At 40.9% G+C, this 17,561-nt stretch overlaps 6 protein-coding genes across 6 annotated transcripts; 2 read left to right on the top strand and 4 right to left on the bottom strand.

Annotated features, from left to right (window-relative positions):
- CCM_01038 (uncharacterized protein) lies at positions 1-2,614 on the top strand (the record flags this gene model as incomplete). Its single annotated transcript, XM_006666196.1, has 6 exons — positions 1-84; positions 190-376; positions 595-929; positions 1,363-1,659; positions 1,713-2,111; positions 2,165-2,614. 6 exons carry the CDS (start codon positions 1-3, stop codon positions 2,612-2,614), a joined length of 1,752 nt encoding a protein of 583 aa, XP_006666259.1.
- An 848-nt stretch (positions 2,615-3,462) lies between these two features.
- On the bottom strand, positions 3,463-5,671 carry CCM_01037 (sporulation protein RMD8; the record flags this gene model as incomplete). Its single annotated transcript, XM_006666195.1, has 3 exons — positions 3,463-4,034; positions 4,105-5,548; positions 5,633-5,671. 3 exons carry the CDS (start codon positions 5,669-5,671, stop codon positions 3,463-3,465), a joined length of 2,055 nt encoding a protein of 684 aa, XP_006666258.1.
- A 6,496-nt stretch (positions 5,672-12,167) lies between these two features.
- On the top strand, positions 12,168-13,834 carry CCM_01036 (Guanine nucleotide exchange factor, Ric8; the record flags this gene model as incomplete). The annotated part of the gene is made up of 5 exons (XM_006666194.1): positions 12,168-12,186; positions 12,266-12,340; positions 12,394-12,470; positions 12,534-13,660; positions 13,729-13,834. 5 exons carry the CDS (start codon positions 12,168-12,170, stop codon positions 13,832-13,834), a joined length of 1,404 nt encoding a protein of 467 aa, XP_006666257.1.
- A 426-nt stretch (positions 13,835-14,260) lies between these two features.
- CCM_01035 (uncharacterized protein) lies at positions 14,261-14,804 on the bottom strand (the record flags this gene model as incomplete). The annotated part of the gene is made up of 2 exons (XM_006666193.1): positions 14,261-14,676; positions 14,738-14,804. The coding sequence occupies 2 exons, from the start codon at positions 14,802-14,804 to the stop codon at positions 14,261-14,263; spliced, it is 483 nt and encodes a 160-aa protein (XP_006666256.1).
- Positions 14,805-15,394: 590 nt separating this feature from the next.
- CCM_01034 (Acyl-CoA N-acyltransferase) lies at positions 15,395-16,054 on the bottom strand (the record flags this gene model as incomplete). The annotated part of the gene is made up of 1 exon (XM_006666192.1): positions 15,395-16,054. The coding sequence occupies one exon, from the start codon at positions 16,052-16,054 to the stop codon at positions 15,395-15,397; it is 660 nt and encodes a 219-aa protein (XP_006666255.1).
- A 530-nt stretch (positions 16,055-16,584) lies between these two features.
- CCM_01033 (60S ribosomal protein L20) lies at positions 16,585-17,540 on the bottom strand (the record flags this gene model as incomplete). The annotated part of the gene is made up of 3 exons (XM_006666191.1): positions 16,585-16,743; positions 16,806-17,167; positions 17,537-17,540. 3 exons carry the CDS (start codon positions 17,538-17,540, stop codon positions 16,585-16,587), a joined length of 525 nt encoding a protein of 174 aa, XP_006666254.1.
- Between the last annotated feature and the right edge of the window lie 21 nt (positions 17,541-17,561).

Genomic DNA, 17,561 nt, shown 5'->3' with positions numbered 1-17,561 from the left:
ATGATAGTATGTCTTGGCAAAACCACGCCCGCCAAGGTCTTGGCTCTTGATACATTCCTAATTCCGAGATTTGTTGGTTACTTGGTACATAGGTAGGTAGGTAGGTACTTGATGACGAGGTGTTGCTTTGATGCAAAGTACGTACCCCCCTTAGAGGGGCGGCTGCCACGTTTAGCGGCTGGCTTACAGGCCGAGTACAGGCAGCCGGCCCCCTGCCAGGCCACACCCAACGGCCAAGGCATCCACTGTAAATGCAACCTCCAGGCCAAATTTACAATTTACACACACATTTACAGGCGCTACCCCGTCATTCCTGGCCTGCCTTCTCTGCCCAGTCAAAGGTCGTCTGGGCCTCTCGTGGCATACCCGTTGCAACGTATCCGTACCCCCGTACAAATTAGACACGGCCGTTTCTCTCATTGTTCCCCCCGCCCCTGGATTCCCTTTTTATGAATGCTATTTTCATTTTTATTTCTTTACTCTCATCGTCAACTCTTGGCAAGTTGGGCCATTCCTGGGCCAAGAAATCCCGTCACAGACCTCGATTTCCTCGATAATTATTTAATTATTATTGGCCCCTGCCTCCACACACAGCTCCCCACCACTGCCGCCGCACCAGTGCCACCACTGACCATGACCAGCGACGCGGACGCATCTTGTTGACGACGCTCACCGTCCCCAATTTTGCTCTTTTAATCATTGTTTCCTTGCTGCTTCAACTCGTCCTCGACAGGCACTCTGAACCCCTACCTGCTTTCCTATCACCTATTCCTACCAAGTTCCTGCATACCGAAACCACCTGTGCCACTTGCCAAGTCTTCCTACTACACAAAGCGTGGCCCGTTCACCCACCCCTCCCTCCTCCGCTTCTTGTTTCCAGCTTGACCATATCATCATCCAAACGCAACCATATTTCTGGCATTGATTTTGTGTCTTGTTGCCTTCAGACTCTTACCCATTCTATCGTCCTTCATTCTACATTCTACATTCTATCAACATCACTCTTTTGACCCAATCTATATGCACCACCGTCGCATCACACCACGTTCACTCCAGTCGACTACTTGCCCGTCCCACCAAGCAAGCTTCTCCTCCGCTGCATCTGAGGTCAATTGAGCTGCGCCACGATCCTTTGCGTCTGTAGATCGACAAGCTCATTAATATCATACGCGCCCCGGCTCTGCCGCCATCCCTCGCCCGCCCATCCCGCACCCGACTTACTCTTGCAGCAACGGCCCTTCTATATATCGCTGTTGATCTTATGCTCTGCACGCAGTACCACCGTTCGTCTACCCTGACGACCTTTCGCTCGTTTCTATTTCTGACTTGAGATACCAACAGCCAACTCGATATCCATCTTAGCCTTCTTCCATCATCTCGGCCCTCGATCCTCACCTCTCCCATCTCAACACTCCACACATGTCTTCACAAACTTCCCCGGAACCTTCGCCGCCCCTCCTCAAGGAAGGTCAGGGTTTTGCATCCCGAGACGATTCTCTCGTCGATATGGAAGCCAACGCAGGTCGCTCCGAGGCTGCTTCTCAGTCCAACCTCGACCATGAATATTCAATCCCATCAACAGTCAAGTTTACATGGCTAGGCACATACTTTGTGCTGTCATTGCTACTCACCATCTATAACAAGCTTGTTCTGGGCGTGGTATGCAGCGGCCGCCTTACCCTTCTACATACCATCACTAACCCCCGTTCTAGTTCAAATTCCCCTGGCTATTGACCTTTCTTCATACTTCCATTTCCGCCTTCGGTACCTACGGTATGCTACACATGGGCTACTTCAAACTCTCGCGATTGGGACTTCGTGAGAACCTCGCCCTCGTCGCCTTTAGCGCCCTCTTCACAGTCAACATTGCCCTGTCCAACCTGTCACTCGCCATGGTCTCGGTCCCTTTTTACCAGACTATGCGCATGCTTTGCCCCATCTTCACTCTTCTCATCTTCCGTGCTTGGTACGGCCGTACCTACAGCACCCTCACCTACTTGTCTCTGGTCCCGTTAATCTTTGGCGCCGCCATGACTACCGCGGGCGAGATGAAGTTCTCAGATGCTGGTTTCCTACTGACCATCCTCGGCGTCATTTTCGCCGCACTCAAGGTGCGTTTTGTCTTGTCGCATTGATGCATACTTACATACTGACTCGCGCTTAGACTATTGTGACGAATCGCTTCATGACGGGCTCCCTCGCCCTTCCCCCGGTCGAATTCCTCATCCGAATGGCCCCCATGGCTGCTGCGCAAGCATTGGTCTGCGCTTTTGCTACTGGCGAGGTGGATGGCTTCCGCGAGGCCCTTGCCAACTCGGAAATGTCAGGCCTTGCCACAGCTGCCTCTCTGCTGGGCAATGGATGTCTTGCTTTCCTGCTCAACATCTCGTCTTTTAATACCAACAAACTCGCCGGTGCCTTGACGATGACGGTGTGCGGTAACCTGAAGCAGTGCTTAACTGTTCTTCTCGGCATATTCATCTTTAACGTTGAGGTTGACCTTCTCAAGGGTACCGGTATGGCCATAACGATGCTCGGTGCCGCCATCTACAGCAAAGCAGAACTCGACAATAAGAAGAGGCAGCAGACGGCTTACAAGAAAATTCCTCAATAGAGGGAATCAAAAGGTGGCTCCGTTTTTTATTTCATATGCAAGGACTGCATCTCATTTGGATAGTACTTGGCATCCTGGACCCAATATCAATGATGTTGGCAACCAGATGAGTTTTATGATACCCGTTGGTCAGGGAGCAAACCTACATCCTTAGCGGGCCAAGAAGGCCAAGCTGGCCAAGCTGGCCAAGCTGGCCAAGCTGGCCAAGCTGGCCAAGCAAGGCCCTTGACATCAGCCAGGGCATTTGTTTATACATTGGCGTTGTAACATTGGGCACTGCATTATTTATTCATTTTTTGTCCCCACCTGCGGGCGGGGAAGGCATATACACCCACAGAGCATTCTGTTGTATTTTTCGTTTGGCACTGGGAATAAGTTCGATGGAGGCATTATGCATAGCATGCATGGGAAGATACCAGATATGGCCTTTAATACTACTCGGCTATTGTTCAATCCTTTTTCGCGGCGTCGTCTTGTGAAAGCAGCCAACAAGTCCGGAGGCTCTCGACAGAGTCGGCGCGTTGTGCCAAGAAACCAAATTCGGATGCGAAGAGAGAAGGACGTAAAAGTAATGTAGGTAAAATTGTATCCATGCTCCTATTTCTTTTCAGCGAAGAAGGATCGCTTAATAAAGGAGCCAGAATAGATACAATGATCAAACGAGGGATAAAGAGAAAAGAAAAACACCAGTCGCTATGCTAAAAATGGTTGTTTGCGTGTACAAAGTTGCAGTAGTGAGGAATGAAAGATACAAAGCCATCATGTCGCCTAATTCAGAACAGCAGCAGCGCAGATTCCAGTGAGAGCTTCGTGTTCAGACGGCTAACTTCCGGTCCTTGGCAGCGGTCTCACTTGAGCTCATCGACCTTGGCACCGCCACCACCCTCGGTGGCGGGCACGGGTAGCGCCGCCGCCTCGTCCTGCAGCGTGCGTATACTACTCTTGACGTCATCCAGCGTCGCATTCGCCTCGAGGCCGAGCGTTCGCGCGAGCTCCTCGAGCGGGCTGGACATGGACGGCCGCAGGCGGCCCGTGTGCCGCTCCCCTTCCGGCGCCATCGGTGGACCAACACGGAGCTGCGGCGGTGGTGGTAATAGTAGCGGCGTCGTCGCGGGCGCCGCCGTCACCTCGCCGGGCTGCTTGCTGCGCTCGAGCATGACGAAGCGCAGGCCGACCTCGGTGACGGTGACGAGGATGCTGACGAGGATGAGGATGATGACGATCCAGGTAATGGAGCTCATCTTGGCGTCGTTGACCGAGTCGGAGAGGATCTCGGCGAGGTCGAGGAAGACGCGGCAGCGCTCGTTGAGGACCTTGATGCGAGGGTCGATCTCGAGGTACTCACGGATAGCGGCGTAGAGCGGGTGCAGCGTGGGCTCCGAGTCCCAGAAGAAGTTGGGCACGTCGAGGATGTTGGACGCTAGGTAGGCAGTTAGTTTATATTTCTGCCTTTTTATTTTCGTTTTCTGTTCAAAGGAAGGGCAACATACAAAGATTAATGTCGACACGGCTCTTGAACAGCCGGCCCAGAATCTTGACAATCTCGGTCCGCGTCATGTTGAGCTCGCCCGTCAGCGCCAGCGTCTTGGGCACATCCTGCGCGTCGAGCATGGTCTCGCCGAGACGCTCCTCAAACAGACACAGCTTGGTGCTCTGCGCAATGGCGTGGCTGATGGTGAGCTTGATCATGTGGTCGGAGCGCGGCATGAGCGTAATCATGTCGTTGAAGATGCGCGGGCGCTTAACGTCGGCGCTATACTCGAAATGAAACTCTTCCGTCTCAAAGTCGTGCTGCTCAAGCGGCCGCGTGAGCAGGCTGATGCCGTCCTCGGCGTCGGCAAAGGTCAGGTCCGCGAGGATGTCCTTTTCCTGGTACTCGGAAAAGTTCCAAAAGACGACGACACCGTACGAGTAGACAAACATTTCGGCAAAGTTCTTGTTGGGGCCTCCGCCCAGGCGGTGGTGCAGCGGCGAGCCGCCGCCGCCGCCGCTGCGAGCGTCGTCGTCGTCGTGCGGGAGGTGGGAGCTGCTGTGGTGGTGGTACGCGCGGCGCGGCGCGGCGTCGGTGTCGTTGTCGGGCGACGGCTGGTGCGTTCCGGGACGCACATGGCTGGGCTGCTCGGGGCTATCGGGCCCGGTGTAGGCGTCATCGGCAAAGTAACCCTCGTGGCGGCCGCGCTGCTCGGTGCGCTCAATCTCGAGGTCGAGCACCGTCTTTCCGGTGCCGGGCGTCTTGAGAATGGGTCGGCCGCGGACGCGGTAGCCGTCGGTGCCGTTCATGAGCGGCAGCGCATAAATCACGTACAGGCAGTCGTCGTAGAGCTTCGTCTTGGCCTCGTGCTTGTCCTTCAGAAAGTCGGCCGTGGCCTTGATCTTGAACGCCTGCGCGGTGCAGTACGCCGTCAACCTACTGACTTTGTCCTTGCGCTGCATCTTAGGCAGCCGCTCGGCGTAGCTCTTGCCGCGGATGCCGCCGCGCTTGCGCAGCACGTCGAGCTCCTCGTCGCGCAGCGGCCCGGCGTTGTCGTCCTCGGCTTGGATCCGGCGGGCAAGCGCGGCGTCGCTCTCCAGCTCGTCCTCGGCGTCCGGCTCCTTGTCATCGGTCTCAGGCAGCAGCACCAGCTTCTCGCTTATTTTGGTCGTGCGCGAGGGCATCGGCTGGCCGGTGCGCGAGTGCACGTTGGGGAGACCGACGGAGACGACCCGGCGCGGCTGGATGGGACCACTGCCACCACTGCCGCCGCCGCTGCCGGGACCGGCCGAGGGCGTGGGCGGCCCGCGGGGCTGGCCGGAGGGAATCTGGGAGCTGAATTGCAGGACGTTGTCGACGGTCATGAAGCGCATCGGCACGCGGCCAGGGGAACGGGACATGGCGTCGGGACGCTGCGGGATGCGTCGCTGGTTGATTCTCTCGCGGGCTCGGGAGTCGGTGACCTGGTTTGGAACGTGTCAGCTTTTGGATCCGTGTAACTCGGATGACTGGACGGGCAGGCAGCCGCGTGCAGCAGGGTCGCATACCAACACCGACGGTGCCCGTGGTTTATTCCCAGAAGACATGTTGAAGAACTTTCTAAGCGTCGGGCAGCATGAATGATGGAGGAATCTCGACTTGGCGAGTTTACCGGTCGAGATGAAGCTGGAGGAAATTTCGGCAGTGTGTCGTTTTCGACAATGGTGGCGTTGACGGAAGAGGCAGATGGAGAGTTTCGATGAATATCAAGTTCACTAGCGCAAGCGAGATTCGAGCAGTCACGCCGTCAGCCAGCCCCGTGCGCTCCGCGCCGACCACCACCCCACTGCATACTTACTAGGTAGGTAGGTACCTGGTATATATCACGCTGAGAGGCTTAATAATCATTTAGATAATGTTAATTAACTAGAAAAGAGGCTATATAGCTAAGGACTACTAAAGACACCTTTATAAGGGGTCTTCTAAAAAAAGGGGCTAAATATATATAAAAAATACTTAAAAGTAAAACTAAGCCTTATAATAAGTTTAATATAATTACCTTATTTAATATACCTTTATAGCTTTTTTTTAAATAAATAAAGTAATAAAAATATATTATAATAATTAAAAATAAAATTTATAGTATTTTTTAAAGCCTTAAAGCTTATTAAAAAAAATAAAAAAAAAATATTATTATAAAAATTAAATCTTTATTTATAATTATTTATAAAAAACCTTTTATTATTATTAAATAATAAAAAAATAAAAACTTATATAATAATAATTTATTAAAAAACTAAATAAGTTTATTAATAACTAATACCTTTATATATTATTATTTTTTATTATTTTAATATTCTTTAATTAAGGTATTTAAGGTATTTATATATTATTTAATTTTTATAATAATAATAGTTTAATTTATTATATTATAAAAGTATATTTAAAAAACTTATAAAAAAAAATATTTATTTTTTTTAATAAGGAATTAAACTATACTAAGAATAATTAAAAAAGTATTTATAATTAGTTAAAGCTTTAAAAGGTTATAAAAGATTAATAAAGTATTACTTTTAACCTTAATATTTTTAAATAAGCTATAAAAAGTCTTTTTTTATTAATTAAGATAAAAGAAAATATATATAATACCTTAAGTAAAAAATTACTATTTTTAAACTATATATTTATTTTACTTTTAATAGTTTATTTATAATTAAATTAATTAGGTAGCTTTTAAAGGCTTAATTTAGTTATAAATAAGTTAAATTACTACTTTTTAAAAAACTTTATAAGGCTATTTATTATTATTTCTTTAGTTAAGATTTATTAAAGGTTAAAGCTTTTTACTTTTAATTCTTAATAAATCTAATAGTTATAAATATTAATATAATAAAGTTTTATAATTAGCTTAATAAGGTTTTTAGTAACTAATTAAATTATTTATTAGTTATTATAAAAAAAATTAATTTTTCTATTAAATATATATTTAATATTTAATACTAATTACTTAAAAGTTATAATCTCTTTAATAGCTTATAAAAAAGCTAATAGCTTAGCTTTTATAAATAATATAGTAACTATATTCTACTTACTTAATTAATAGTAAATTAGGCTATTAAATAGCTTTAATATATATTCTTATATACTCTTTTAATTATAAGTATTATTAGTAAAGCTAGTATTACTAAATATCTTAAGAACCTTAATATTTTTATTAAAGACTATATAAAGATTCTAAATATATTTAAAATACCTTATTATATTAAGCCTTTATATAATATAGTTAGGTAAAAGGTTAAAAAGAAATTAGGCTAGTTTTAAAAAGGTTAAAATATAGTTTATTTAAGTTATAATTAATAAATATTTAATTAAACTAATAATTAATTAGAACCTCTTAATTCTAATATTATTAATTATATTAAGCCTTTTAACTAGTAATTTTATTAATAATAATATATTAATTAGTTTTAAGTTATTATAATTAAACTTAGTTATAATCTTTTAAATATATAACTTTTAAAAAAGCTATACTTTTTATACCTTTTAATTATAAAGAATCTTAATTCTTAAGAACTAATAGAGTTTACTTAGTAATTTAATCTTATATTTATTAAAAAAGGCTTAATATACCTCTTTAAAGTCCTTTTTTTACTCTTTTAAATATAAAAAGACTAGGTTATTTATATAAAAGAAGATAATAATTCTTTTATAAGTTATTATATATAAGTCTTTTAAATAAGATATAAATCCCTTTTTAATAAAAAAGTTAATTATAGTTTAATATTAAAAAAAAGGTAATTTTTAAAGGCTATAAAGAGCCTTTTTAAGAAGCTATTAGTATTCTAGCTTCTTAAAGCCTAATAAAAGTATTATATATACTTTTTTATTAAGGTCTAAATTATAAAATATATTAATAAAATCTATTTAAACTAATTTTAAGCTAAAATATATTATAAAGGCTATTATTAAATAGAATATTTAAATAGCTAATATTATTATAGCCTTTATTAAAAGGCTAGCTAGCTATTAATTACTTTATATATATAGGTAAGCTTTATATTTAATTAATAAGTTATTAAAATTAAATTTATAAATATATACTTAATATAAGTTAAGAGGTTTTTTACTTTTTATAATTTTTTAAATATATATTTTCTAAACTATATTTTATATTATAATTTTTATTAATTTATTATTTATAGTTATAAACTAATAGTTTTAAAGTAGGTATTTTTTAGCTTAATAGTAGTTATTTAGAGTTAAGGAAAAAGTATTATAATATAGCTACTTTTTCCTCTTATTAATTATAATAGTAATTATAGCTTTTATAATATTATAGCCTAAGTTACTTATATTCCTTAGGGTAAAGTCCTTTATATTTAATAAAGTAGTTAATAAAGTTAAAAATAGATTATTTAAGGATTTTAAAGTATATATAATTAATTATAAGGCTTCTAAGGAACTTAGGGTTCTTATAAGGTTATTTTTATTATTTAAGGGTTTAAGGGGTTTACTTATATTATATAATAATATTAGCTTTTAATTAAAAGTAAAAGGTTTATTAATTTTAAAATAGATATACTATAAAGATATATTACTATATTAATTAGGTTAAATATACTTAGTACTTATAGCCTTTATAGCTTTCTATTCTAAGAAAGAAGAGAAAAAGGGTTTAAAGAGTTATATAATACTTAATAATAAAGAGAATAAGGCTATTATATACCTTCTACTTTCTAGGTTTAATAGTATATTAAGCTTAGCTTTAAGTAATAAAGTAATAGCCTAAGCTAAATACTATAAATTAGGCTTAATAATTAATTTATTAATACTTTCTTAGTAAAACTAAAAGTTAAAAGCCTTTACTTTTTAAAAAACCTTAAAATTAATAGCTTCTTCTTTCTTATAAAAAATAAACTTATTAAATTTAATATAACTTAAATTAATAACTCTTATACCTTTTAATAAAGGTATTTAAACTAAATATTAAGTTAATAAGGTAATTCCTATAAAATAGCTAATATAAGCTTATTACTTAAGCTTATTATTTAAGCTTTATATTCTTTTTAATATTAATATAAAGGCTTTATATTTAAAGGTCTTAATATACTTTAAATTAAGCCTTTAATTCTTAAAAAGATAATTCTATTCTTATTAATTCTTTTAAAGCTAGGTTTAAAGAAGCTTAAAAAGTAATTTCTAGTCTTTTAAATAGTAAGGCCTATAGTTAAGAAGGTAAATAACTATTTAATAGGCTAACCCCTATAAATTAAAAGGTATTCTAGCTTAAAGCTAGAAGTAAGTTATTAATTTCTTTACTACCCTTTTAAAATACTCTTAGTAGCTATTATAATATAAGTATTAAGACTAATAGGGTATAAATAGGGTAAGAGGTAAAGTTATTATATTATATAACTTCTATCTAGTTATATAGTATAGGTAAGTACTAAATATACTAGGTAATAGGAGATTGTTCTTCTAGCTTTAGAGCTGCCTATTATTAATAAGTAGTTAAATAAGCTAGAAAGGAATTTTACCTTTATTATCTTATAATACTTCTATTCTATAAAAAAGGCCTTATTATTTATTAAGATTATTTTAATATTAATTTTATATTATTTTTTAATTATATTAATAAGAATAGTTATTATATTATTAAAGCCTATTTTTTCTTTTATTATAACTATAATATAGTATTTTATAAACTAGTAGGTTATTAGCTATATATAATAGTCTTAATTAAAAGCTACTCTAAAAGTAAAGATATTAATAGAAATAGTTATAAATAGTATTATTAAAAAGGTTAGTTTTTTTTTCTTTTAAAATATATTTTTCTTAGCTTTAAAAATACTATAAACCTTATATTTTAATAATAAAGATTTTTTATTTATTTTAATATTAATAGTATAAAGTAAGGCTTATCTTATAATCTTAATATCTAGGTAGCTAAGGTAGTTATATTATAAATTAAAAAAGGTAGTAATTATAAGCTTTAAAGCCTAGGAAAAGCTTATAATAGTAATAATAATAACTTCTTTTTTAATATTATTAAATAGTAGTTACTTTCTATAGTAGTTAATAGTATAAATTACCTAGTAAGATAAGCCTATATACTTAAAAAGAGTATTATTCTTTAACTTCTAAAAAATACCTTTATTCTTTAATTAATACTTTAATACTAAATTTATTATAACTACTAGATAATATATTATATTACTAAGTATTAAAATATTATTATTAAATAATTTAATATATATATTTTTAATACTTTTAATTAGCTATTAATTATTAAAGACTTTATAAATAGTATAAGTCTTTTACTATATCTTAATAAACTAATTTAAATTATTAAAAATATAATTCTTAGCTTTTAAATCTAATATTACTTTATTTACTATATTTAATAAAGATTTAATAAATATTATAATAGTAAATACCTTAAAAAGTCTTTAAAGGCTTAGTTAATACCTTCCTTTTTTTAAAATTTCTTTAGCTTTATTATTTTTTAAAAGGCTATAATTTCTTTTTAAAATAACTTAGGCTATTTAGTAATAACCTTTTTAACTTATTTATTAATATCCTTATTTTAAGTAAAAGCTATTAAGTTTTAAAGGTATATTTAAAGAATATAGGTAAAATATAACTTTTATTAAATATTATTATTAATAATATAATATTACTTTTTATAAAAACTATAATTCTTTTTTTTTAATTTTAAATTACTTTTATTAGACTTTTTTAAGGTTTTATTATTAAATTAATAGTTTATAGCTATAATAACTTTAATAATAAGTATATCTAGATTCTTTTAATAAAGTCTATTTAAAATATTCTTTAGAGTTATATTATAGTCTTTAATAAGGTCTAATCTTATAATAACTATAAAAGTAGAATATTTTAAGTTAATATTAATAAAGACTTTCTTAATAGTTTAAATAAGGTTAGTATATTATTAGACCTTAAAGTAAGAATACTTTTTTATAGTTTTTTTAACCTTTTAAACCTATTTACTTAATATAGTATTTTTAAACTTTAAATTAGTTAAAAAAGTATTTATTTTTTAAATTAATAATTCTATAATTTCTTTATTAAAAAGCTTAATATATCTTTTAAGTTTATAATAGTATTCTTAAAGGCTATATTAATTAAAGATTATAATTAAATAATTTTTATAAATTAAGTTTATAATCTTAGCTTTTAGATTTTATAATATCTTTTTCTTTTTAAGATATATAGTTTAATTAACTAAATATAAAGTTATTTTAAAGAAAGCTATTTTAATTATATTATAATATTTAGTTATAATAATAGTATATTTAATAATAATAGCTTTTCTTTATAATATTATAATCTTTATAAAAGCTTTATTTTTTAAAGTAAAGAATAAAAAAGTTAAAATTAAATTTAAGGCTATAGTAAATTAAGATTTTTTCTTTCTTCTTTTTTTTCTTTTTTAATAATATCTTTTATTATTAAAAAAATAACTTTAAATATAAATAACTTTAAAAAATTAATAAACCTAATAAATATAATTAGTTTTTTAAATTAAATTAAATTAATTAAAAATTATAAATCTTTTTAATTTATAAGTTTTATTAACTTTTAACTTTATTTTAATTAGTTAAAAAGACTATTTAAATAAATAGTTATTTTAAGATTTAATAAGGTTATTATTAATAAGTTTTTTTTTTATAAATAAAAAAGAAAAAATATAAATTATTTTAAACTAATAAATAATAATATCTAATTAATAACTTTATATAATAATATAATAAAAGTAATTAATACTTTTAAATAATTAAAAAAAGCTAATTAATTACTAACTAGGCTTATAATTATTATATTAAAAAGCTTAATAATTATTTAAATAATATTAATTAACTAAAAAAGAGGCTATATAGCTAGGGATTACTAAAGATACCTTTATAAGGGGTTTCCTAGAAAAAGGGGCTAAATATATATAAAAAACACTTAAAAGCAGGACTAGGCCCCGTGATAGGTCTAACGCAGTCGCCCTGCTTGACAGTATATACCTAGATATACATGTACCAGGTTGTCCCACCGCCAAATTCATTCCTTTTCTTTCCATAGACGCGCGACATCATGTCAGCGCACGCGCTCGGTATGGCTACAGGCCCAGGCAAGTTCGCCTTCCAATTCATGAGCGTGGAATCCCTCCCTTACAGCCTATTCTGCTCTAGACAAACTCGACGCAGTGGCCAAACTGGTCGACAAGCTGACCAAGGATATGGGCAGCCTTTCCATGAGCCCTCAAGGTCGGCACGCATCGGCCAAGCCTGACTACATGGATCGCTTCTGATAATCGCAGAACGGAATACTACTCTTGAGGAGCTAAAGGTCTATGGCCGCGATCCTCGCTACGCAGACCCCATCTTCACAAAGGAGGTCTGATTCTCCTTCGCGTGGCAAAAGAAGACGCAACTAACATGGCAATAATACGTTGCGTAGGGTATATCTATGCTACTCACATTTGCCTTTCATGACAAGGCATCGAGCGACACCTCGCGCGGCGCTCTCAGGGTTCTTGCCAATTCCATGGTTCTCAAACCTGAAACGAGGCGATTTTTTGTCGACGGCGGATATGCAACCAAGGCATGCAAGCGACTCGATACCGAGAGCTGGGATGACGAATTTCTTCTTTCACGCATCCTCTTCCTCTCCACATATAGTGACCAAAAAATCAAGTTGACTCCCTTGATCAAAGAGCATGGTCTCGCCAGTAGCATCAACGCCAATCTCGGCCGACATGCAATGTCAAAATCGGCTACCAGCCGGCCGACGGCCGGGTCAATGGAGGAGATGGCTCTGCTCGAAACGCTCAAACTCCTCCACAATGTTACTCATTTTTGCCCACAGGAAGCCTCCGCATTCATTTCTTCGGTGCCGCATATTATCTCGCTTCTCTGTAGCCGCAGTCTACCGGGTACCAACGTTTTGGATGCCCCATTCGGCGCTCTTGTCAACTCCCTTCTCAATTTAGACCTGGCGAATAAGACTTGCAAGTCGGCCCTATTTCCCAGCGGCGAAGACGACAAACTCGGGTCCAGATTGCTCGAAATACTGGACAGAGCCATGAGGGAGTATTCTAGTTCCGACCTGGATGCTACTGTCACGCCACTTGTCAAATTCCTACTCGAGGTGTACGGCATCGGCCCGGAGTCTATTCAGAAGAAGCTCCGAGATGGTATTTTACCAAACTCGGAGGATCGTCAAAGCGTGCTGGGCAAAGGCTCATCGCTGTCTGCCCGCCTCCTCGAAACTTCCAAAGACCCCATGGCCCCCCACCTCGGCCCAGTCATCTCGCACCTTTTCTTTCTCATGTCAGAGAGCGATGCCTCCCAATTTGTGGAAAACGTTGGCTATGGATACGCCTCTGGGTACCTGTTCCAGAACAATGTGCCCTTGTCGGCAGTTGCAAAAGCAACATTTGATGCCGCAGACGAAACAGGAAGCCCGCGGCCTGTGAATCCTATCACGGGGCAATTTATCGATAGAGAGAAGCCTGATGTCCTACCGCCAATGACGGAAGAAGAAAAGGAGCGAGAAGCCGAGCGTCTTTTCGTTCTATTTGAGAGGTACGTTTTATAATTTACCAGCCTTACTTAACTGTCTAGTTCTCCAACACTAACGTTTTGTTTCGCAGACTCGAGAAGAACGGTGTCCTCAGTGTGCAGAACCCTGTGCGGCAGGCTATACGGGAGGGTAAGCTCCGAGAGATCACAGACGACGAAGTAGAGGAAATTGAATGAGCAGTCCACGGAGCATCATCATGAACGAGCAACACAGATTACGCTACAAGGCATTTTTATAATTTTCACCGCTAGCTCCTACACTTGAAACAATTAGACCCGCCATAGCATATGATTCGGCTTATACTATTACCTTAGCTTTCACGCGATTGCTTCACGCTGCACGCGCGGCTCTGTTTGTATGCCGTGCAATCACTGTTGGCGGCCCTGCCTAGGTACCTAGGTTATAGTAGACAAAACCCTGTACATCATGACTGCTTCATCTAGGTATATATCTTCAGCTTCAAGGGGCAGATGAGAAGAGATTTGCTACAGACGCCTTTTTCCTTCATCTACCAGCTGAATTCTTCTTCCGCTTATCCTGAACAATTTACAAATAGTGAGTATACAAATAGTGAGTATATAAATAGTGAGGCTGTTTTTTCCCTAGCTGATATTCTGCACCATTGTGACCATGCCGAGCACGCTAGAGATGAGGCACAGACAGCTGCGGGTTAGGTTGAGCAGATTCCAGCGCTGCAGCAGCTCGCGCAGGTTCCACGCCTTGGCCTCGTCGCGGCCCTCGGCGAGCTTGTGCAGGCAGGTGTTGGTGTAGCGCATCACGACGACGGTAAACGGCACGATGCTAACGACAAAGGCAGCGGCGGCGGCGTACCCGCCCCAGACGCCGCCGGCGCGGCGCGCATCGTAGGCCGCGTAGCCATAGGCCAGCGTGACGACGGCGGCGACCTTGGGCATTAGGTTGGCGCCCCGGCGATACAGCTCCCGCCACGAGCGCGCCGTCGTCTCGGGCACGTCGAGCGCGGCCGAGACGCCGAGAAAGGTGGCCGAGGCGATGGCGCCTAGGGGAATACTTTTGTCAGGAGGAGGGAGAGAACGAAGAAGGAGGTTTGGACGACTCACCAGAGGCCCAGGCTGAGCCTACTATGCCAGTGGCGACGGCGATGAGCGATGGTCCGGTGAGGTGCATCGTTTCAGTTGATGGTGGCGGAAAACGTGGGATGGGCTTAGCTGTGGACTGTATCTAGGGTACAGAGCATCACAATAATAATAGAGTTTGCAATTGAAGCTTGGCTATGGCGAGGGTTGCGAGGGTTGGGCGAATCAACGTGAAGTAAGGTTCAATTAACGGGTTTTGACGGAAGTTGATTGCGAGAAATGATGAGTCGGCATGGTAGGTTTTCCGATGTAGCCTGCTTTATTAAACCTTGTTTTTCTGACTGCAGGACAACTGCAGACGTCACGCCAACTCCGCAGGGCCAGTGGGGGTGTTTTCTGCAATGCCAACAGGTACCTAGTAGGTTCATTATAATGACCAGCTGCGTTTGCACAGAGCCCTCTACAATATCTTTATAATTAAAGGGCGCTAATATGCCAAAAAAACATAAATACTGCTCATGAGAAAACACCACTACGCCCCTATTAGCTCCTGCGGTACATGATGGCTGACCACTATGGCAAGCAATTTCGGGCTTCGGCAAAGATAACCGATGATACTTGGAAAATGACGCCATCAATATCTGCACGTGAATTTTCTCTCTATCCATTCTATTGCCCATTCTATTCCGGTCGCTCTAGAGAAAATGCAAAACACAAAGGGACCAACGGCGCATTCTCCGTATCGATCCACTTCTTGACCTGTTTGAAGCCCGTCTTGCGCAAGACATTCTGGCTCGCCACATTCAGATCGAGCGTCAGCGCCACAATCTGCTCCCTCACCTCCTCCGCACCCTCGCTGACCGTGCTCACATCCACGGCCAAGCCTCCGCGCGCCTCCTCCCGCGGCAGCGCCCAGTAGACCTCCAAGAACCCGGCCACCATCTCGGTCGCGTAGCCGCGGCCCCAGGCCTCGCGGCGGAGCATGTACCCGAGCGCGGGCCAGCCGAGCGCGTCGACGCGCAGGTGCGAGCCGACGGTGCCGATGAGCGTGCCCGTCGCGCGCTCCTCGACGCCCATCACGTAGATGCCGTCGCCGCCGGGCGACATAAACAGGTCGAGCTTGGCCTGCGTCTCGGCGAGGGAGGCGTCGGGCCGGCCCTGCGAGGTGAAGACCATGACCTCGGCCTGCGTACGGAGCTCATGGTAGTCGCCAAGGTCGGCGGACGTCAGGGACCGCAGGATGAGGCGCGCGGTTTGGTGCGGCCGGCGCGCCGTGACGGCGAGGTACGGCGCTGGCCGGGTCGTCTTGACCTTGACGAGGTTGATGAGCGTTTGTTCCATGGCGCGTCGGCCTTTTGTGGTTCCTGGCGTGCGTATTGTAGTTTCGGGTAGGCCCTTGTGGTTTTTTAATGACTTGTGGTGTAGGTGCACCGTATCAAGGCGGAAGTTATGATATAACTACGAGATTGGAGGCCTCGGGCCGAGTGACTCACGACTCGTCTTCATCGATAGAGCAGTTCGAACTATTTATTATTAATATCCTATGAGATGGGGTCTGCCCCACTGCGGCTGTCAAATTGGCGGCGTCTACATTCGTAGCATGGCAAGACTGAATATCGATCGTCAACAGCACAAGACATTGACATGAACGAGTGTACCTAGACCAATTGATTGGCCTAGGTCAGGCCGCATATTCATGCCTCACTCTATAACCGTCACGAGCATGAAAACGCCATGATACATAATTTTTTTGTTCAAAATTTTTGCTTCATTCCGATGCCCCGATTCTGGAGCAAATGCAGTTGATATTTTTTTCTCCGTAGTAAGCACCTGTAAAAACCTGCCAAACCCTGGTCCGCACCAAAAATACTCTAAGCGAAAGTGGAAGGTCGGTTCGCGCTGAAAATCTTGCTAGTAGCAGTCTTGGTGATGCGGTGGGGAAGAGGGAAGCTGAGACCCTTGGTGAGGAGCTGCTTGATGTAGGGACGCTTGACGTCTTCGCCCTTGGAGATCTCGACGACACGGAGGATCTGTCAAAAAACATGTTAACATTGTTTCCTCCTACCAGCGCAAAATTTCGGCCAAAACGTACGTGGATGGACCTGAAGCGGGCGCGGTGACGGGCGGCCATGTCCGAGTACAGAGCGTCGACGGCGTCGGTGCGGCTCATCTCGCGGTACTCCTTGTACATGTTGTGGGTGCCGGAGCGCGAGTCGTAGCGGATCCAGAGGCCAAAGTTCTTGACCTTATGGGGATGCTTCTCGGCAATCTTCTTGACCGAGACGATCTCGCCCGTCGCCTTCTTGACCTTGCGAAGACCGCGCAAGAAGTACCAGAAGCGGGACTTGGCAACCGTGGTGTTGGGGGCGAAGATGGTCATGCGGTACATGGCCGGGGCAGGGTTGGCCTCGGTGGGCAGATGGCGGCCGATGACCTCGTATTCCTGAAGACGACCTGTGCGCAGAGGCTGTTAGTATGGACGGGTTGGTGAGCGTGGTTGTGAAGCGGTTTGGTTTGGGCGTTGTGCGTTGTAGTCGGCGGATCGAAACAGCTGTGTTGTCGGGTTGGGGCGTATATCGAAAACTTGTTCCGGGAGTTGGCGAGCATAATTCCACGGTTTTAGTATAGTTGGGAGACATGGGTAGTCGTTGATAATCCAGTCGAGTCAATATCGCCTTCTCCCCCATCTATCAGAGTTCGTTTGTCGCCATTCTGCCCTGTCCAGAAGGTGCATCGCCAAATCGACAAATAAATTTCCGGCCTCGTACAATCGCGCAATTCGTAGAACCGAACAATCCGTAGAAAAAACAATGCAGTGCTTACCCATCTGTAATAACCGTTAGCAAAT

This window comes from Cordyceps militaris, assembly GCF_000225605.1.
Source record: "Cordyceps militaris CM01 unplaced genomic scaffold CCM_S00001, whole genome shotgun sequence".
In the NCBI taxonomy this organism is placed as follows: domain Eukaryota; kingdom Fungi; phylum Ascomycota; class Sordariomycetes; order Hypocreales; family Cordycipitaceae; genus Cordyceps; species Cordyceps militaris.
Note: the sequence above shows the minus strand (reverse complement) of the source record. Positions and strands in the feature narration are given on the sequence as shown.